This window comes from Rattus norvegicus, chromosome 14 (assembly GCF_036323735.1).
Source record: "Rattus norvegicus strain BN/NHsdMcwi chromosome 14, GRCr8, whole genome shotgun sequence".
NCBI lineage: Eukaryota > Metazoa > Chordata > Mammalia > Rodentia > Muridae > Rattus > Rattus norvegicus.
The window spans coordinates 44,294,431-44,316,473 of record NC_086032.1 but is presented as its reverse complement, the minus strand read 5'-3'; the positions used below and the strand labels follow the sequence as shown (position 1 = coordinate 44,316,473).

Below are 22,043 nucleotides of genomic sequence, written 5' to 3'. Positions count from 1 at the left end.
TTAAGCTGGCACACTCAAATCCTGTGACAACCTGTGGCAGATTATCACAGGTGCTCACATGCAGAGCCCTGAGAGCCAGTCCTAGCAGCCACTGCTCACTCAGATGGTGTCACTGGCTGAAACTGTAATGGGTCATCTTGAGCAGCTAGATATGTTGTCACTTTAGGAGGCACAGTTTAGTGGAAGGACATATAGCACAAAGGAGGAAGGACATCTGGTGTCTAGCTCTGTCACTTTCCACTTCATGGCTTTGATACAAGGTTTCTCTCTGAAGCTGGAGCTAGGCTGGTGGCCAGTAAACCCCAGCAACCATCCTGTCTCCACCCACCCACAGTCCTAGAATTACAGGCATACGTGTGACCATGCCTGCTTTTAATGTGGATTCTGGGGTTTGAACTCAGTTGTCTGTGCTTTTGTGTGACAAATGCTCTTACCCTCTGAGCTGTCTCCCCAGTCTACAAGACGTTCTTTGTGCCCTTTTGACAGTTTCCATTTAAAAATCTCTCTTGGTGTAGGAAAGTAGCATCTCTTTATTTAACAGAGATTGAAAGGGCCTGCAGTTCCCTACCTCATAGTAAATTTACTAAGGAAGGAAGTCCCCTTATTCCAGTGGATTTGCAAGGATTCCTCAGTTTCTACATACTGTTCTTTGACAAGGGTCTTTCAGATCCAGTGCTAGACCTAGTGGATATTCTGCCTGGCTTGTTACAGGAGAGACTTGGCTCTGGACTTTGATTTTACTATTTCTGAAGTCTGGACCAACATAGCTAACAGCTGGCAGTTTGTCTATAGTCATCCAGCTTTGAGTGAGCAGTGAGGTGCACCAGGCTGACATTGCCCTTGGATATTCATCACACAAGACTCAGGCCTTGCTTCAGCGGGGTCTTCCATAAGGCCTTCCTGGGTATGTTCTCCCTCCTTCCTGGTGCTGGCGTAATGCCATCTGACCACCTTCTGACCATGACTGGAAGGCCACCACACACTAGCTTCATGAGAGTGGGTTGTCCAGGAAACGTTCTTAATCCAAGTGGTCCATTCTCTCCTTAGCAGCCTGTCTTGCCCTCCTTTCTGGATTTGCTGGCGGGAAGGTGGATAAGCTGTGCTAGCCTAGAACAAATGTTTCATAACTGGGGAGGTCAGGATCCCTTTCTCTTTTAAAATCAAATAGCCCAAAGAGCTTTGATTTACATGGAAAATGTTGTATTAATTTTTACTACATTAGAAATTAAAACTGACAAAGTTAAAAATACTTAAGTTTTTATTTTAAAATGACTAATAAACTCATTATATAAACATACAATGAAAAACAACCGTTTTCCAAAAAGAAATCAGTGATGACTATGACATTATGTTGTAGTTTTTAAATATCTTCCATAGCTTATTTAATAAATTATCTGGAGTATATTATCTTTATCTACTTTGTTGTAGTTATATTATTTGAAGTAAACAAAGAAAAGGCTGACTTTATATAGATCTGTAGTTATAAAAAGAATGGTTTTGAGGCTGGAGAGATGGCTCAGCAGTTAAGAGGACAGGCTGTTCTTCCAGAGGACCTGGATTCAATTCCCGGCACCCACATGGCAGCTCACAACTGTTTGTAACTCCAGTATCAGGTGATCCAGTACTCTCATACATAAGTGCGGGCAAAACACAGGGGATGGGGGGTGTAAGACCTATATACCTATGAACCCTATATACCTATATACCTATGAACCCTATATACCTATATACCTATATACCTATGAACCCTAAACAAGCTTCACCGAGCTGGCTGTAGTGGAGAAGCACAGGAGTGGCAGCAGAGCTAGAATGACAGACAGTAGGAAGGTCTCCAAGCCCGTCCACCTGAGTTTGGTGCCAGAACCTGTGAGGCTGAGAGAGAACTGACTGTCACATGTGAGATGTGCATACTTTTGACTTACCACTAAATAAGTAGATAAATAACTATTTTCAAGAGAAAAGGACTAATCCATGCTGGAAGGACTGTCCATGTACATGGAAATGGAGTGACAGGGTGATGCCTCTTCTTTCTATCCTAGGAAAGCAATTGTCTTGGCCTATTCAGTACAGAAGCTGAAAGTGGCTGTTGGGTCCACAAGTGTGATAAGCCCAGATTAAGGTGTGCTGTCTTTCAAAAGAACCCCCTGGAGTTCAGTGACATGAAGAGATGTTTTATGTTGTTACATGTGGAGATGATAATATTGTATATGTTTCAAATTTACTCCACCTGTAACTTTACAGTTAGTGTGTGTGGACATGATGTGGACATGTGGGTATGTAGGTATGTGTCCCATGTGCATGTGTGGAGACTTAGGACAGCTTTGCTGAGTCAGTTGTCTCTGTCCACCAGTGCATAGGTTCCAGGGCTGGAACTCAGTTCACTCAGCTTAAGTACAGATGCCTTTACCCATTGAGCCACCTCCTTGTCCCTACCTGTAACTGTTAGATTCCCTTTATAGCTTGCATCATAGTCACGTGCACCTGTTACTCAGCGCTGAACAAAGGTACCTTGCCTTTTCTGCTCATGTGCACATATACAATGCTATTCATAGCCGCTCAAGGGCTGAGACCCCAGGAATCTTCACTTAGTCCTGCACCTAGCCGAGGGGACAAATCTCAGGGGGGGAGGTAAATGTCTCCAGGTTAATGGAGGAGGGGAGACACTTGTTCTATGTGCACTGCTCCTCATTCTCCTTAGCCATAGAGTGATGTGTACATAGAGCATTTGGGGACTGTTATGTTGATGAAGAGGGTAGCATAGGCAAGAAGTGAGCTTGGAATGAAAAGCAAGAGCCTGTGTCTGTCTTCTAAAAACCAAGTTCAGGCATGTTTAGTTCAGGGTGAACTAAAAGCTTTCTCAGGAAATTGAGGACAAATGTGTGGATCTACCCTCCTGCCCCACGGGGACAAGTTGAGTAACTACAGCTAGCTGTTGCTGTGAGGCCCAGATGCACCTGCTGCCATTGATGACCAGCCAGACTGTGGTTCTCACCAGTGTCAGAGCTGGGCCTGTGTACCTCTGCGCTGGCGCCTTCCTGTCCCTGGGAACCTTCTTTCCTCTCTGTTCATCACTTTGTCAGGTGTCAGCAGTGAGAGCCTGAATGAAATAAGGCACGCACAGAAAAATGCCACCTTTTACATTTTTATTTTTGGCAGTTTTCTTTATCGTGTCTGTGTGCACATTTCTGCCATAGCACATGTGTTGATTAGAGGACAACTTGTGGAGTTACTTTTCTTCTACTGTGTGGGTCCTAGAAATCAGACTCATGCTGTCAGCTTAACAACAAGTACCTTTCTGATACACTGAGCCCTCTTGCTGGCCCATGGCATTTTTATTTTGATAACCAACTTTGTAGAAATAATCGTGGTTCTAAGACCCATTTTTAACCCCTTTCCAAAAGGTCACTGTTTCAAGAGAAACATCTTGACCTGTCTCAGATCACAGCCTGTGGCTTAACAGTGTGAGTGCTGTGGTGACTCCCACTTGTGGTCTGGAAAAGCTGGTGGGAAGGGTCTGTTACAGCATTTGAGTGACGTGGGCTAGGGTTGGTGTTGAGAAAGCGCTGTGCTCTTAGGAAGTGAGGTTCTGTAGTAGGGACAAGCGGCTTTCTGGTTTTTGACTGGAAAAAAAAAAAACAGACATTTACTAGACTAAAGGTAGTTATAATTTCTTTACTTAAACAAAATCACTGGGCGTGCTGGTTGGTGCACACCTTTAATCTCAGCACTTGGGAGGGGGAGACTGGACTGCTTTCTGTGAGGCTAGCCTGTTATAGCAAATTGGAGGCCAGCCTGGTCTACACAAAAAGTTCCAGACCAGTCAGAGCTACAAACTCAGAGCCAGACTCAAAAACAAATAAAAACTAAACACTGCAAAACTTGATAAGTTGCTGGGTTTTTGTTGTAAATACTATCCTAGGACCCACTCACTGACTGCATTCACCGATCAGAGATGGTACTAAAGACACACTGATGTCATGAGCCATCACCTACAGATCTCGCTCCCTTAACCTGAGCATGCTGCATTTCTGGTTCAGTGGGCCTCTTGTATGCTACCTCTGACATATATTCTTTTCCCAGGGCGAACCTTTCCAACACATCCATACTTCTCTGCCCAGCTTGGAGCAGGTCAGCTGTCACTTTACAACATTCTGAAGGCCTACTCACTTCTGGACCAGGAAGTTGGATACTGTCAAGGTCTCAGCTTCGTGGCAGGCATTTTGCTCCTTCATATGAGTGAGGAAGAAGCATTCAAGATGCTCAAGTTCCTGATGTTTGACATGGGGCTGCGGAAACAGTATCGGCCAGACATGATTATTTTACAGGTACCAGGCATCCTTGTGCCGTAAATAAAAAGATGCTGAAGATGTGTGTCATTCCTCTATGGGCAGATCTAGGCTCTTGTCCACTGCTAACTCACTCTGTGGTAGGTGTTGCTCTGTGTGCTTCCCATGATGGCTCTCAGGAAGGTACTCTTAGTTCCCTCAGCTTGTAGATGGGAACTGAGGCTCAGATGGATTATGAAGTTGGTCCAGGACACACAGCTAGAGGTCTTTGGTTTTCCTCCTTCCTTCTCTTCACTCCATCCCTGGAAGCTGGAGGTAGTGGAATCCAGGCCTGTCTGGCACTTGGACCTTAACTCCTATCCCTTCCTTTAGCCTCCTTAGAGTGTTACTGATGTCTCCAACCCTGTGATCTATTCTGTTTTCTGCCTGGGACCCTCTCTCCATCTACTGTCATCCAAGGTTCAGCTCCACTGTCATGGACTTGATTCCAGAAGCTCCTCCTGCCTGTGCTGACGCTGGGTCCCTCACTGCCACTCTTGACAGACAGACCATTCCATGCTGTCTTGTCTCATGCCTTCAGGACAACACATTTCCAGCCATAAATCACCCTAGTTATTTACTTCCTACCTTCTCATGTCCTGATTTCCTTTGAGAGAAGATTTTGACTTATACCCCTAGCAACTAGCAGTTGGAATGGAATAGAAACCCTGTCAGTATTTGATTTCTGAACAAGTTCATCAAAAGAAAAGTTGTCGTAAGCCCACTCTTGAGAGGCTGAAGCAGAAGAATCCAAAGTTGTAGTCTGTCCTCACCTATAGAGTGAATTTATCCTATGTGAGAACTCCATAGTGAGGCCCTGTCTCAACAACCAAGTCTAGGGTTGTAGGGCAGTGGCTGAGTGTTTTCCCAACACATGGTGAAGTCCTATGTTCTAGCCCCAGCTTCCAGGCCGGGAGGGAGGAAGACCATACACAAGCACCCAGCTGGTCAAGCACTATGTCTGCTGCTTTCCAGAGGTGGAGAAAGCTCTGGGCCCTGATCTGGGAGTGTCCATAGCATTGCTTAGCTGTTCATTTGTTCATTTCCCAGCAGGATTCCATAACTTAAGGGCTTTAGATTGTACCACTAGAGCTAAGGACTTCATTTGAAAATATCAGTATGTGTTATTAAAAGTTCATTTAGTTCTTCCTGTAAGTTTGAACTATATGAACATGAATCTCACAAAGGGAAACCAGCCGCTGTAAGACTTGACTCTCACCCTGCCTGAAGACTGCTTCTGGGAGTTCGGAGGGAATTGCCTGTTGAGTACAGACAATGGGCCCATTCTCTGGAACCATGATGAAGGTGCCTTTGTTAACTCCTAGCAGGAGCTCTTTGTTCCAGATTCCCCTTGGTTAGAGGTTTTCTACGAATGTTGGTGAATTTTTAGATGCTTGCACAGGCAGACATGTAGGGTCTCTTAGCTAGGGAGCATGGTGGACAACAACGACAAAAGAAGTGGAAGAAGCATTGTCGCCTAAGCTTCTTCTGCTGACCTCAGGGAGCCTGCTCCCCGGAAGCTCTGGTTGGATGCTTTAGGTCATTGGATACCCTAAGCCAAATAGAGAATCAACAGGGCTAAAAACCCCTCCACCCCATGAGATGAGTAAGTCTATACTTGTAGTAGGTGCATAGTTCTCAGCCCCGTGGATGTGTGTTCTTACAGATCCAGATGTACCAGCTGTCACGGCTCCTCCATGATTACCACAGAGACCTCTACAACCACCTGGAAGAGTATGAGATCGGCCCCAGCCTCTACGCAGCTCCCTGGTTTCTCACCGTGTTCGCCTCACAGTTCCCACTTGGCTTTGTAGCCAGAGTCTTTGGTGAGCTTCCTCCATCTGTCTGCCAGCCAGCATTCTCCTGTCACGAAGCAGTATTATTGCTGCCCCCCTTTGCTTGGTTTTTATAGCTATCTATCTAGTCAAGCTTGGTATGGAGGCTTTCAAGTCCCGTTTAACTTTTGGTAACTCTGGCCTAGCCTAGGAGTTCTCATCCTATGAGTGTGGGTTGGGTCCTACACACAGGGCCCCTCATTAGCCACGAGGATATCACATTTATCTTAGAACCTGAGAAGATTGTGTGTGTGTGTGTGTGTGTGTGTGTGTGTGTGTGTGTGTGTGTGTGTGTGCGCGCGCGCATGCATTTAAGAATACTCATGGATGTGGTAGCCAGGTGATATGATGCCAGGCATCTTCCATTATCCCTCTCCACGTTATATTTTGAGACAGTGTTTCTCATTAATTGGTTGGCCAGTAAGCTCCAGAGAATCTCCTGTCTCTACCCCTCTAGACTGGACTTCCTCCATGATACCAGTTTTCATGTGGGTGCTAGGGTTCCAAACCCAGTTCCTCTTGCTTATGTGGCAAGTGCTTACCATCTCTCCAGCCCCGCAGAGAGCATCTTAAGGGATTGTTCATAAACACTGATCATACACTATTTTGTATATACTTTGACCAGACATGATTCTAATTCTAAAAATGTTAAAACTTTGTTTTTTAATTTATTTTTATTTTTGTGTATGTGTGTGTGCCTGTGTGAGTGTATGCCATGTGTATATTAATGTCCAAGAGGCCAGAAGAGTGCCATATCCTTTGGAACTGTAATTAAAGGTAGTGTGAGCTGTCTGACATGGGGTGCTAGGAATTGAACTTGTGACCTCTGGAAGAGCAGAAAAGGCTCTTAACCACTGAGCCATCTATCTACCCTGAACACTTGTCTTCTTTTGAGTAAGTATTGGCTTCCTTTCCCTCCTCTCCCAACAGAGTGCTGGTCTTTTGTCCTTCTGTCTGTCCACAGGAACCTTTGAAAACTTCCCTCTGTGACAGGAATCTGTATTTTTAAAATGCTATGATTCTCTTTTGCATAACTTCCCAGATTGAATTACTACAGTAAACTGGAGAGTAAAAGTTATGTTACAGTTAGGCAAATTGTGAGATTTGTGACATTTAGGCCATAGGTAAAATAAAATAAAATAAAACAAAACCCCAGGCAAGTGTGATGGCGCACACCTTTAATCCCAGCACTCACTTGGGAAGCAGAGGCAGGCAGATTACTATGAGTTCGAGGCCAGCCTGGTCTACAAAGCAAGTTCTAAGACGCCAGCTCTATTATATAAAGAAACCTATCTCAAAAAAAATAAATAAATAAAATAAAATAAAAATAAAAGCCTCAAAACTGGGTGCTTGCTATACTGACAAGAGTTACAGGATGTACCTCTAGCTGTGGGCTTCAGTCACTTCTGAGTTTTTGTGTTTCCTGTACCTTGGAAATGGGGGGAAATGCCCCCCCTAGGACCCATTACCTTTCCCTTAATCCTTTTGCTCTGTGGGTCTTGTGAGAGCAGGGACGGGCAGGGAGAGCTGGATGGCTGTTGATAGGCTGAATACAGCTGAGAAGTTGAATTCCATGGTTTGTGGGAAAACTCTGCCAGGGGGGCTGCACTGACCACAGCTACCAGGGATTAGTGGCACTCCTGCCTGGGCCTAACAGAGCTGCCACCTGCAGAGAAAGTGCTCTGGAGTCTGGGAGAGCAGTCTTGTTAGGCTGTGTCAGCCGCTGAAGGACGTGGGAAAACAAGCAGCCTCCTCCCTGAAGATGAGAGCCTTTCTGCTGCAGAATCACTTGGAACTCTGTGCAACATGTTCTCGTGACTTAAATTCTAATAATAAAAGCTGAAACCAGTTCAGGCAGGATGTTTTTCTCTGAAAGAGTGATGAGTGTTCCAGTTTTATATACAGTGTGCTTAGAGATGCCAATGTCTGCAAAATTCCTGGATCCCACAGCTCCCTGCTGTACTAGTGGGTTCCTGTCTGACTAACAAGGGCTCCTGGGAGGGCAGGCAGGAAGCAGGTCCCAAAGAAGGCTCGTGCTGTGATGTTACACCAGGTGCCTTTGCATAGACCATCTCAGAAAGGCAGATTTTCCCAGCTGTTTTTCTGTGCTGGTGACTAAGCCAGCTTGTTGAGTCCATACTGTGAGTAGTTACCATTTAGGCTCTTATTATTAGCCTTTAAATCCAGATAAATCCTAAAGCAAATGACCCTTTGTTGACAATTCTCTGTTTTATACATGAATAGATGATTGCCAGTTTGCAGAGTCACCGAGATAATTCAGCAACCTAGGGTTTTTGCTGGCCAGCCATGATGGAACCAACATGAGTTCAGTCCCAACATGAGTTCGATCCCTAGAACCCACATGGTGGGAGGAGAGAACTGACTCCTACAGGTTGTCTCTTGCCTTCCCCATGAGTGCCATGGCACACGTACAAATACAACCAACCAGTTAATAAATGAATGCACAGAGATTCCCAGCTTGTACCAACATAGCTTCCGTATTAATAGGTCACCACCAAAGAAGGACATGCTGCTTGAGAAGGCAGCTTCTGTCAATGAGTATGCCTTGACCCCGTGGTGATCACACTGAACTAGATGTCAGTCCTCTGTCCAGTAGTGCCCCATGGTCTGTATATTTCTAGTTTGAGTGAGACAGGGACCTCAGAAGAAACACTTGTGCTGAAAGATGGCTCAGAGGTTAAGAGTACATACTGCTCTTGCAGAGGACCCAAGTTCAGTTCCCAACACCTACATCAAGCAGCTCAAAACTGACCCCTATTTCCAAGGGGTCTGATGCCCTCATTTGGCCTGCACCATCACCTGCAGAACCATACACATACCCAAACACAAGCACATTACTATAAAGGGAAATAGCTTTTTTTTTTTTTTTTTTTTTTAAAGAAAGAAAGTAATGCTTACTCTGTTCACCTTCTGACCACATCTGCCTTTAGGAAAAATAGGAGCTGGCTTTCTTACTGGAGGAGACAGCCAGCAGGGCTGGGCTTCTGGTGTTTATCTGAGGAATGCCCTACTGGGGAGATTAAAATGAAGTGGAGTGTAAAACTGAGGGTTGGACACACAACACACAGAAGCTTTAGAATGAAAATGGAGTAAGAAATGAGAGTCGTCCTGTGGCCAGGGAACCATTGGCTCTGCAGCAGTGTAACCGTGGTGTCACATTGTGATAGGAAGGGGAGGCTCCACAACCAATGGATTGCAGCCTCCTCAGAGAGAGTTAAGGGGAGGAGGTTCCCCTGGACAGAGTCATGCAGCTGGAAAAGAGATGCCATATGAGGTCATCAAGGGAAAGAGCATAGTACCATGGCTTTGGGAGTATCTTCAAGGGAAAGTAGTTACGTGTGTTGCTCTCAGCAAGTAAAAGGCAATGTGTGGGATCAGCTGCACCTAAGGCTCCCTCCCTTTCCTGCCTGTTTCTGAATGGCTTGAAAATGCAGAGAAGAAAGGGAGAGTCCAGAAAGAAGTGGGCCACTGTGCCATAGCTCAGCTGCAGTACCTCCCACCTGCCCAGCAGTCCATTTTTCCTGCGAAGCATTAACACACTTTTCCAAGAACAGTTACTGTTGTTTTTTATTAATTCCTGAGTGCAGATATGTGAGCGCATGAAGACAAATGGAGGAGAAATAGTTGGGTTAGCAAAGTGAGTTTGCATTATAGATAACATTTTAACGATTATTTAAAGTTAGGTTTAAAGTCTTTCAGAGTAATTTAAATGTTATCATTTTGTTTGTTCTTCATAAAACCTTTCTGTTTAAAATGCATCCTGTAAGAAATGGAGAGATGGCTCAGCACTGTAGAAGAGCTCTCTTCTGCTCTTAGAGGACCCGAGTTCAGTTCCAGCGCTCACATCCAGCAGTTCACAGCCCCTGTAACTCCAGTTCCACCAGATCTGATGCCTTCTTCTGGCCTTTGCACAGACATACATGCACACATAAATAAAAATAAATTGTGTTGCACCATTCTCCATCTTGTCATCCACCCTGACCCTGAGCAGGTGTGGTGACTAGTAGCTGTGTGGCGGTGGGCTGCAGGCTGCACGCTGCACTTGGTCCCCTCATTACCCAGCACAGGCCATCTTAGTGATACCCACGCCATCACATGATCAGTGAAAGTTTCAGCATAACCTGAGAGCTAACCTGCTGAGGAGGCTTCCAGATCTATCATCCTGCCCTCTATCTGTCACCAGTGTAAGCCTTTATGTTTCAGGTGGGAACAGCTTTTTTGCATGCTCTCATTCTGACCCATGTGGAGAGGTATCTCTGGGACTCTCCCTCTAGGGTGCTTTTGTTTGCCTTGATTATTGTGGTTGGACAGTTGCTTTATCTTTTTTCCACGATGCTTCAGCCAAGGGTGAGATAGAGAATATCAAAGAAAAAAATTAAGAGTAATTGGCCATAGTTATAGTTATACTTTTGTTTTTTAACTTTTTTTCTTGTTTGTTTGTTTTTAAACTTTATTCCAGCTACTAGGTGAAACTTGCCTGAGTCGGGTCACCCATTAACCACCTCTCTGTGTTTTAGCCCGGGACACTGGTCCTTATTCTGAAATGACTCCAGTTCCAGGAGAACAGGGGAGGTGGTAAGGACGGACAGCTGCTCGGCCTGCTGCCTTGTGCGATTGGCTGCCTCATCCTCCTGTGTAAACTCAGGATAGGAACTGCTGTGGTTTGCCATACACCATGAGAAAACACTAGAACTGGGAAGTAGCCTCACCCAACCTGAACCTCCTCAGACAGAAGGAAGGTTCTTGTCTCCATTATTATGAAGTTCAGTGTGCTTTTAAAATTGTGTAGACCTCTGAAAGGCTTGGGACTCTTTTCATTCCATCTTTTATTTCAAAATATAATTCTCCATCTGTAAGAGTCTTTTGGCTTTACTAATTGAAAACATGTTTTAGTGGCTGGAAAGAGGTGATTTAGAGGTTCTTGTTACACAGTCCTGAGGGCTGGAGTATGCAACAGGGCTTCCCATGCATGCCTGTATCCCAGCCCTGAGTGGGATGGAGACAGGAGGATCTCTGCTGAACACTGGCTCTGGCCGGATCAGGAAAACAAGAAAGAGCCTTGGGTTGGGGGGGAAGCCCTTCCTCAAAGGAATATGTGAAGAGTAAAAGATGGGGACACTCAATACCATTTCTGGCCTCCACAAATGCATACAGGAATATAGACATGCACACACAAATAGGGCTGTTTTGTAAAACATGTTTTAGTAATTCTTTTAAAATCTAGATCATTCATGGAAAAAATCATAAGCTATTAAAACTTCTTTCAACCTTTGAAAGCTCTCTTGAATTTAATTGATTTTTCAGAGTAGAAAAAACTTTTATCTGAACCTGTGATAAAACCTAGGCCATTTATTTATTGTTTTTTAATTATTCTCGTTTGCAGTATTGTCTTGACAACTGTCTGAAATAATAGACTCTTAAAAAGGAAACAATTTGTAATGTGAGCTTATATTTTCTACCCTTCTGCCCTATGGTGCAAGAAGGAGAGGAACTGATGGGGTTTAACTCTGCCTTTCTGTGTCTTCCTAGATATGATCTTCCTTCAGGGATCAGAGGTCATATTTAAAGTAGCTTTAAGTCTTTTGGGGAGCCATAAACCCTTGATTCTGCAGCATGAGAACCTGGAAACCATAGTGGACTTCATAAAGAACACACTCCCCAACCTAGGCTTGGTGCAGATGGAGAAGACCATCAGTCAGGTATGGACTCTGGGCCTTCCAGATGCCTGCTGAGCTCTGGAGTGCCACCTGAAAAGGAACTGCTTCTCACCTCTTTGCCCTCCAGGTAGCATCTTGCCCGATGCCTGGCGTATGGAAGACACATCACAGATATGTATGACTGGGCCTGTATGTTGTGTATATGAATGGCAAAGGCACTGTGAAGCCAGGTATGGTCACATGCACAAGTCATCAGGTTATTACAGTATGAGGAGGCTTCCATTCTTGTCATGGTTCTTCTGAAATGCATACATTTGTAGGGTACAGGATTTTGTTAAAATAAATGCTTTGGGTTTTCCTCTCAGTGGTACTAATCACGATGTTCAGAAAGTGACTTTTCTGTCATCAGGAGAACTGACTGTGTGAATCTGCTCTATGCCTTTCTTTTACTGTTATATTGTTACTGTTGTTAGCAAGTTTTGGCACCTCTAGTTTCCAAATACAATGGCACCATTTCTCTGAAATGGTAAGTGTTTTAGGTAATTTTGCCGGAAATTACAACTAGAGTACACAATCATGAGTGATTTAGGTTAGGTGTAGAAGCCAATTTCGGTTCTGGAGAATGAAGACTTTTCCAGTAGAGATTGCTGATGATAAAAGATCAAGATATTTAGACGCAAGAGTCACCACCAGAAGTGTTGAGAGACTGTATGACTGAGAGAACCAGAACCAACAGACCAATAATATAAGACAGGGAATATTAAAAAGGCTTGCATGATTGGAGACTAGGTCTAATTGCCATCGGCATACTGTTGATCCAGAGAATCTATTAGCTGTTGAGTTCATGAAGCCAGAAGTCTCAAGGAAACGTGATGCAGTTGTAGTCCACAGCTAGATCTGGAGCCGCCTGGAGATTTGTGGGTTGGAGGCTGAAGGAGCCCGTGTCTGGTGTCTGTAGTGGGTGGCAACTGCAGCAGCTCCACTTGCCCAGGAGGAGTGGAACTTGGCTTTCTTACTGGCAGTAGCCACTGCCGCCGCCACCTCCTCCTCTTCCTCATCCTTCTCCTCTTCCTCCTCTTCCTCTTTTCTCCTCCTCTCCTTTTCTTCCTCCTCTTCCTCTTTTCTCCTCCTCTCCTCTTCTTCTTCCTCCTCCTCTTCTCTCTCCTCCTCCTCCTCTCCTCTTCTTTTTTTGTGTAGCCCTGGCTGCCTTGGAATTCACTCTATAGAGCAGGCTAGCATTGTCACAGAGATCAGCTTGCCTCTGACTCCTGAGTGCTAGGATTAAAGGCTTCCTTCTCTTTTTGCATTTGTGTGACTGGGCCCCAGCCTGTTGAATGGCACAACTCACATTCAGGACAAGACTTCTGTCCTGAGCGGTTCTGCCATATATCCATAATCTCCAGAAAAATGCCTCCATGGACACACAAGAGCCTTGCTTTACCAATCTAGAATCTCTCAATCTAGGCATAGTGACAAGCAAAAGTAACTGTCACACAGAATGTACTGGAAGGGGTTGTCATCATTGGATCACACTGCAGAGTGATCAGTCAGCTCTCCTAAGTTTAGAACATGTTCTACAGATAAAAATCTAAATAAATCATTTAAAAACAGATTAAAAAATAAATCTAAATAAATCATTTAAAAAGTTTTCCTTTTTCCTCTTTAAGTAAATACTTATGTAAGGCTTTCTGGTCATTCACCAGATAGCTCAGGACAGTCCAGTAAGTCCAGGGTATTATAGAGCATGCAGCCTCTACAACTCTCAGCTCTTCTACCATAGGGGTTAAATACTTGGGAGAAGAGATACGAATCTGGCCTGGGCAAATGGACAGGACGTCCTGTAGCTTGTGAGGGTGAACACACTGCACATGCCAATGGTGGAGTTCTTGTCCACTCTGCACTTACCCATGGCTAGCTGATTGGCTCCAGGTCTCACCTGCCTGGCCCCACTGCTCAGTATGGGCCGCTTTGGCTTACTGAGTCCTTATTTTTGGTCAGGTCCTAAAGGGGAAAAATACACACACACACACACACACACACACACACACACACACACACACACACACACACACACATGAATAACACAGTCATGACCGCAGTCCTGAGGACAGTGCTTAATTGGCTGGCCCACACTCACTCTGCAGCCAAGGGGAGAGGTAAGGTTTCAAATGCATCACACACCGCAGAGTGCTTTAGCAGCTGCCCACACCACCTATCTCAAGATCTTACTGTATGGTAAATGCTTGATTCTCTTCATTTCTAATGTTTGCACTCCTTTACTCTCTTACCATATTTATTGAATATACTTAATGTCTTACAGCTTCTGGGGTAAGCCCAGAGTCTTGCTACCTACATTGTGTCTGTGTCCCATGAGTGCTGACTTCCAGCCTTGTTCCAGGACCAGAGCATGTCACAAGTAACCAGCCTCAGAGAAGGGCTTGGGGACAGGTTTTTTTCCCCTCCACCTTTTCTGTGGAGAATTGTACTCAGTGGGAGCACCGAGCAGTCTAGCATGCACCAGGTACCCTTTGGAATATGGGAATATTCAGTATTGGAAGCTTAGAGTGCCCCAGCATGAGTGCCACAGCAGTTCTGTGTCTATGTATCTGAGTTGGTTTGGATAACCCCTGTGAACTTGGCATACGTCACTCAGACTCCTTAGCAGATTTATATCATGGCATTCCTGTTTCCATTTTCATTAAGATTGGACAGGCCCAGCACCCCCATATTGCAATAGCAAGGCTTAGGGGGAAACCCTGGGGTGCTGGGGTATTGAGGTTGAGCTGTCATAGTTGCATCCATCTGGGCCTAGAAGAATGAGATGATTCTGGATGGCCAGCATTTTGTGTGATGGCTTGGCAAGTGGTGCTTTAGGTTTTAGGAGGCTCAGAAGGCCTCTGGTGCAACTACCCAGCCCTGGCTTTGCAGCCAGTACAGGGATGAAGAATACACAGAGTATTAGTTCCAGTGCTCAGAGCATTGTGCTGAGGTAATGAGGGTGTAGGCTAGGTGAAATGGACATTTGGAGCCCAGGCTTTCATTCCAGGAATTGTCTTGATAGATAGCAGATAAGGGTGCAGGCAGCTCTCTGCTCTCCTTCTCACTCATGTTTCAGTTGGAACCTGACCTCTGAGAACTTAGACTTTCTCTCTCTTCCCCTCAAGAGGATATTTAAGTCTTGAACGACACTAGAGAACAAGCCAGAGGTGTACGGCATGATTACTCAGTCTGAGAAACCCCAGTTCAAATCTGGGAAGTTCTCAGTGAGGAAGTGAGGGATGTTGTTACTGCATGACAGAGCTTGCAGCCCTGTGCATAGACAGACCATGGCAGAGGGCAGTCCACCCACCTCATTTCTTTCATTAGATGCTCTCTAAAGACTACTTAAGCAGCTGGGACCCAGCCAGGCTCCTAGAATAGTGTCTGGTACAGGGTTCCAGAGCCCTGGCATAGTTGGGTCATGCTGGGAGTATTTCCAAGGGTGAGTGTCTAGACAGAAGACCTAAGGTCTCTAGAGCCACTAGCCTTCCTCCATGTGGCTTTTGCTCACCACAGTTGTTAGATACAGTAATCCATGAGCACCTTAGGAAGGCCCTATGATAATTATCATCACTAACAGAGTTCTAGTCCTCTTACACTGACTATGACTCTGAAGCCTTGGTTCAGTTCACAGCAGGAAGTCGTAAGGCTGCTCTGACCTACAGCCTCTTGCAGCATGGTTTACCTTTGTACTGCAATTCCAGACCGCTACTCAAATCATGTAAGGACTTGTTAGGTAGGTGGAATCCAGGGCTCCACCTAGACCTACTGACTCAAGGATCCACAGGACCATGTGGGAGCTATGCCATGAGCAGCATTATTAAGAGAAGTTGCGTGTAGTGCTTGACCTTGTGGGGTAGAAACCAGTCTTCACAAAGCTCCTGTGTTCAGAGGTGGCTACAGCAGCAGAGTGGCCTCTTGTGCCCTTTCAGGAGACACTGTACTGGTTGAAAAGACTCATTTGTAAAAGGACAGTCAATAGTGCCACACCAAGAGGGTGAAGTGCCTTGGGGGAAAAGCACTTTACCACTGTCACATGTGATGATAACTAAAATCAGATTGACTTTTAGTTAGCTTTATTATTGTTTTTACAATTACTATAGACGGAGCACCCCTTGTTGTGGATACCCAGGCAGACTGCTTCCACTGCCTTAATACTGAGACTAACAGATTGGGGGGAAAGGTCTAAAAGTTAAAAAAGATAAAACTTTGTGGCTAATTGTACAAATGCCTTTGTTATACCATGTCCAAAGACTGCAAAGTGAAATCCTGAGTCTTCATTAGCAAATGAGGCGAGATCATAAACACACAAGGAGAGCCATCTAGCAGACACAGATCCAGGGAAATATTTAGCTTCATGTATAATTTAAAATTTTTAATGCCTTACCTGCCAGATTAACAAGCCAGGTTTTTAATAGAATGCAGTATCAAGGGCATGCATGATCTGGCACACCAGTGCATGCTGGTGGCATTCTGTCTGGATTGTTCCACCTGGGAAGTGAGTGGTTTGGCAATAAGGGCAAGCTAGTAAACCATTCAGACCCTTCTGCTGCTGGAATCCCAACTATTGGGATGCATTCTTAGGACTGGCCCCGGTCACAGGGAAAGCCTATGTATAAGGAAATTCGCGTAGTTATGTTTGTAATAACAAAAAACTTGGAAACAGTCAAGATGGCCAGCATTTGCTGAATGATCTGATGTGTGCTGAGTTGGTGGAGAACCATGAAGCCATGTGTACTGGTGGTTACAGGGACAGGGCACCATACGAGAAAGCCCTTAGAACATAAAATTATGAGAAAAGTGGGTGGGATAGGATGTGTGGTGTTAGTTGTGTTTACAACTGGAGAACTATGCTTAGAGCAGTGAGGAGGAAGGAGCATAACGATGACAGAAGCTGCTCTGGACATTCGACTTCCATCTGTAGCTTTATTGCTTCAGTAATAAAACTGAGAGGATGGCAAAAACTGAACATAAGGAAAGGAATAATTCCTGCTTTGACAAGCAGAAGAAAATGCTCTTTTCAGCACCAAATTTCTGGAACTTTTCTGACAACTATAGAGAAATGGAGAGGCAGGAGAGTGGAAGGCTCAAGTGGAGTCTGAGATGGAACCAAACTAAAGAAAGCTAGGGCTGCTTCCTCCTCGTGGGCTGTTGGAGTAAGCATGCTCAGGGCCTGGGTTTTAGAAGGCTCGGGGGAGGAGCTGTGCTTGTTCTAGAAGTGAACCCTTCCCATTCCCAAAGAGCATTGACTTTTCCCATCAGCACCCAGTGTCTAACATTCCTGTCTTCAGTTCATTGATTGAACCCTTTACCAGTGCTTCTCTGAGGTGCCCTGTGGAATCAGACTTTAATCTTAGGCTGCCCTGCATCTGTCACTTGTGCCCTGTGAGTATGTAAGAACAAGGGCCCTTACCGCCATCCCTTTATTTCAGTCCCTTGGCCAAGGCAAGCCCAAGAGTTGTACGTGCTACTCAAGGAACAAGGTTCTTGCCCCACCAGACAGACTGCTGTGGTTTTTGGACCATTCCTGGGGCATAACTGTAGTCATGGACAGTGTTCTGAGCATGATACTGCAATTACACCGAGATGATGAGAACCCGGGATATTTATTATGAATTCATGGAGACCCAGAAGGGCACACAGCCCGTGGTCCGGCTTAACCTTAACATGTCATCATAAGTCTGTAGAAAAGGCCAGAGGCTTTGTTGCCAAGTCTCCCGGGACAGGAAATGATCTTTAAACGAAGTGCATTTTTCCATCCTCAGAACTGCACAGGAGCGGTTTCAGGGCAGTGGTTCTTGCCCTGCTCAGACTTTCAGAAACCTCACTGTGCATAGCCATTGAAGTTCTGCTGAGATAGATATGAGGTTAAATTCTGAAGGGTTTTGTGAGCTTTCCAGGCATGCACTGGAACTTCTGTGAGCTGTGTCCCTTCCTCCCCAGCCCAGTGCTGGGAGGTAGGTATGACTGCTCCATGGAGGACGACCAGGAGATGTTGAGAGAGTTGCTTGGAGTCACTCAGAGAGATCCCCAGTGTCAAAGCTAACTCGCTGCCTGAGCCAGTCACCAGGGATGTGACATGCAGTGGCTGTCCCCATTCACTTCAGTTACTCTCAGAAGTAAAAGGAGACCAGGTAGATGCAGATAACATGCAACTTAATATTTACATAGATTAACTTTTGAATCTATTCAGTATTAACCGTGGAGTTAACCTGAAAATTAGGAAGCATCGACTGGAAATCAGTCTGGAGGTTCCTCAGAAAATTGGACATTGAACTGCCTGAGGATCTAGCTATACCTCTCTTGGGCATACCCAAAAGAAGCCCCAACATATAAAAAAGACAAGTGCTCCACTATGTTCATAGCAGCCTTATTTATAATAGCCAGAAGCTCAAAAGAACCCAGATGCCCTTCAACAGAGGAATGGATACAGAAAATGTGGTACATCTACACAATGGAATATTACTCAGCTATCAAAAACAATGACTTTATGAAATTCGTAGGCAAATGGTTGGAAGTGGAAAATATCATCCTGAGTGAGGTAACCCAATCACAGAAAAACACACATGGTATGCACTCATTGATAAGTGGCTATTAGCCCAAATGCTTGAATTACCCTAGATGCCTAGAACAAATGAAACTCAAGACGGATGATCAAAATGTGAATGCTTCACTCCTTCTTTAAAAGGGGAACAAGAATACCCTTGGCAGGGAATAGAGAGGCAAAGATTAAAACAGACACAGAAGGAACACCCATTCAGAGCCTGCCCCACATGTGGCCCATACATATACAGCCATCCAATTAGACAAGATGGATGAAGCAAAGAAGTGCAGGCCGACAGGAGCCGGATGTAGATCTCTCCTGAGAGACACAGCCAGAATACAGCAAACACAGAGGCGAATGCCAGCAGCAAACCACTGAACTGAGAATAGGACCCCCGTTGAAGGAATCAGAGAAAGAACTGGAAGAGCTTGAAGGGGCTCGAGACCCCATATGAAAAACAATGCCAAGCAACCAGAGCTTCCAGGGACTAAGCCACTACCTAAAGACTATACATGGACTGACCCTGGACTCTGACCTCATAGGTAGCAGTGAATATCCTAGTAAGAGCACCAGTGGAAGGGGAAGCCCTGGGTCCTGCTAAGACTGAACCCCCAGTGAACTAGATTGTTGGGGGGAGGGCGGCAATGGGGGGAGGATGGGGAGGGAAACACCCATATAGAAGGAGGGGGGAGGGGATGTTTGCCCGGAAACCGGGAAAGGGAATAACACTCGAAATGTATATAAGAAATACTCAAGTTAATAAAAAAAAAAAGAAAAGAAAAGAAAAGAAAATTAGGAAGCATTGAAAAATAAGACAGCTTAGAAGGGCAAGAATGTGGTGGGGCTTCATGGGGCACTTGCAGCCTTGGTGCTTGTAGGGGACCCTTGGGAAGCTGGCTTTACACAGCTGGGAGGTGTGTTTGCTGCATTAATTAGGAGATGCACGTAGAGAGTCACTTCTGCCCTTCAGAAGCTTTGACTTCATTCTCAGAGGAGTGTTCTAGACTAACAGTCTTGTTCTAGACTGTCAGACCACCTTGAGGGTTGTGAGGATTACGATTGTCAGCTTGACAAGATAAAATCACCTACGGGACAAACCTTGGGATTAGTATGAGGCAGTTTCCAAATTAAGCTAGCTAAAGTGAGAAAACTTACTGCAAACGTGGACAGCACCACCCCAGGACCTGGGGTCCAAACTGAGCAGAAAGGGGACAGAGAACTGAGTGAGCATCTGCACTGTCTCTTGGCTTCCTGACTGTGGATACACTGTGCCCTGCCACCCGGGCTCCTGCCACCCAGGCTCCTGCCACCTCAGGCTCCCCACCACTGAACTGAGCCAAAATAAAATTCTTGTTCTTTGTTACTTTCATTGAACATTTTGTCACAGTAATGGGAAAAGTAACTACTGTGGGCCTATGGGGAGTGGCTTCAGCCTGCAGGCTTACCTTACCGCAGAGAAGGGGTCTCACTAGGCAGCAGCAGTCTTGTCTGCTGACCTCAGGCCGACCCACTACAGCCCTGTTGCTTCCTCCTCAGGGGAAAGTACAGACACTGCCCCTTGGGTGGCTTCTGCACTTTGGGCTTGTTTCACACGTGTGGCTCTGTCATCACTGTTACTGTTACAGGAAGAGAGACGACTCAGGCATTGTTTTGTGTTCACTCATCTGTGTGTGGTTGACAGTTAGGGTTGGCTCATTTCTGCAGATCTATGTCAAGAGGATTTTCTGTAAACAATCCCATTGCTTTGTCATTCTTACTTTTTTTTTTTATGGAAACTGACCATTTAAGCATCTATTGTAGTTGGAGTCTTTTTTTTTTTTTCCCCTCTTTTTTTTTTTGGAGCTGGGGACCGAACCCAGGGCCTTGCACTTGCTAGGCAAGCGCTCTACCGCTGAGCTAAATCCCTAACCCCAGGAGTCTTACAACTCTTAAAAACCCAGCTGAATTGTAACTAAACTTGGTGCCTGTGCAAATAGAACATGATTCTTTTGTCACTTTTGACCTATGGTTGGTGTATTTAACAGAATTTTTAGAGAAAGCAGCTAGTCCATGCTACCTGAGTGTTAAGTGCCAACAAAGGCCAGAGGAGGGCATCAGCTCCCCTTGGAACTGGAGTTACAGCTGCAAGCCACTAAATGGGTGCAGAAAATTATATCTGAATCCTCCAGAAGAGCAGCCAGTGCTTTTAACTGCTGAGCTGTCTCTCTAGCCCTTCGAAAGTCTTTGTTTAAACAATCTTTTTAGGCTTTTAGAAAGAGCGTTAAAACCTATACTTATTCTTTTTCCTTTGGATTATTTCTAGGTATTTGTTCTATCTTCTCCATGTAAAACCATTGATCTTCTCAAAGCTGAATTTTCTCCTCTCTTCTGTGTGCTACCACATGATGCTAAGCATGGAGGAATGATACCCACACATGGTGGCGTGAGCGTGAGCACAGGTTTCTGTGCCTGTGGGAGGCTCGTCTTAGTTTCTGAGCCTGATGATTTCTCTGTCCAACAGGTGTTTGAGATGGACATCGCCAAACAGCTACAAGCCTATGAGGTTGAGTACCATGTGCTCCAAGAAGAACTTATTGATTCCTCTCCTCTCAGTGACAACCAAAGAATGGATAAATTGGAGAAAACCAATAGCAGCTTGCGCAAACAGAACCTTGACCTCCTGGAACAATTGCAGGTAGAGCATATTTGCAAAGCTGCTTCCTGAGCCTCTGTGTAGAGTAGCTCATTAGCTCACCACAGGCAGCGGCAGCCTGGGCTTTCCCATGACCAGAGGACCTTTCCCACCCTGCGCTCTTTGTAGTTGTGATCAGAGGTGTCCCAGGAGAATCGGCCCCTTTATTACGGAGCAGACAGAATGTCCTTGCTACGGTCAAACAGTCCAGGAGCTTTCTGAGAGGCTCTTTCTACACTTAGCTTTGCAGGAGACCAGCTTGGTCGCAGATGCTGAATGCCAACAATTGTGCTTTGAATAATGATGAGAGCCTTCATTGCCTGGGGGTAGAACAGGCTAGGTCCTTAAATAAAGAAGGAGGGAAGTGACTTAAATCTATCTAACAAAATAAATCAGAACAGTGATGGTTATTTATAAGTGTGATACAAATGCAAAGATTTGTTTGTTGAGGGGCACCGTTCTCCCTCTAGAACCTCCCATCTTAAGTGGGTGAATGCAGGAGAAGACACAGAGGAACAGCACTATAAATAGTCTATGCAGAAGGGAGAGGGACTGAGCATGATAGGTGTGCAAAAACCACTGCAGGGCATGGCTCCTCTGTCAGTGCAATGGTACTAAACCTTGAGTTCTCTTTGTTTGATAGTGTAAATGGGAGAATGTGTCAGTGTCAGAAATTATTGGCTGTTAATGGAGGCTCTTGGCTCCATAGAATGTGTTCTCCACCTTTATCTGGTTCTGATCTTTCTCCATAGAAAGCCACCGTCTCATGAGTTTGTTCATGATGTGAGAAAGGTGGGCATTTGAGTACTCCCCTCACATGCCCTCCTCCCAGCAGCTCTCGACTGCAGGAGACTGGCGGATCCTCACTGTAGTGCACAAAACTGAAATGTTTCCCTCACTCATCCTAAGTGCCAGGCACATCTGAAGCCATACTGCTTAATCTGTCCTTAC

At 45.3% G+C, this 22,043-nt stretch overlaps 1 protein-coding gene across 8 annotated transcripts in view; it reads left to right on the top strand.

Annotated features, from left to right (window-relative positions):
* Nucleotides 1-22,043, top strand: part of Tbc1d1 (TBC1 domain family member 1) — a 200,006-nt gene that overhangs the window by 172,773 nt on the left and 5,190 nt on the right. For all 8 annotated transcript variants that reach the window (XM_006251004.5, XM_341215.10, XM_006251005.5 and 5 more), the window contains 4 exons: nt 4,081-4,325; nt 5,992-6,151; nt 11,711-11,880; nt 20,922-21,095. In XM_006251004.5, the coding sequence (XP_006251066.1) occupies nt 4,081-4,325; nt 5,992-6,151; nt 11,711-11,880; nt 20,922-21,095 (749 nt within the window). The remainder of the gene's footprint in view (nt 1-4,080; nt 4,326-5,991; nt 6,152-11,710; nt 11,881-20,921; nt 21,096-22,043) is intronic.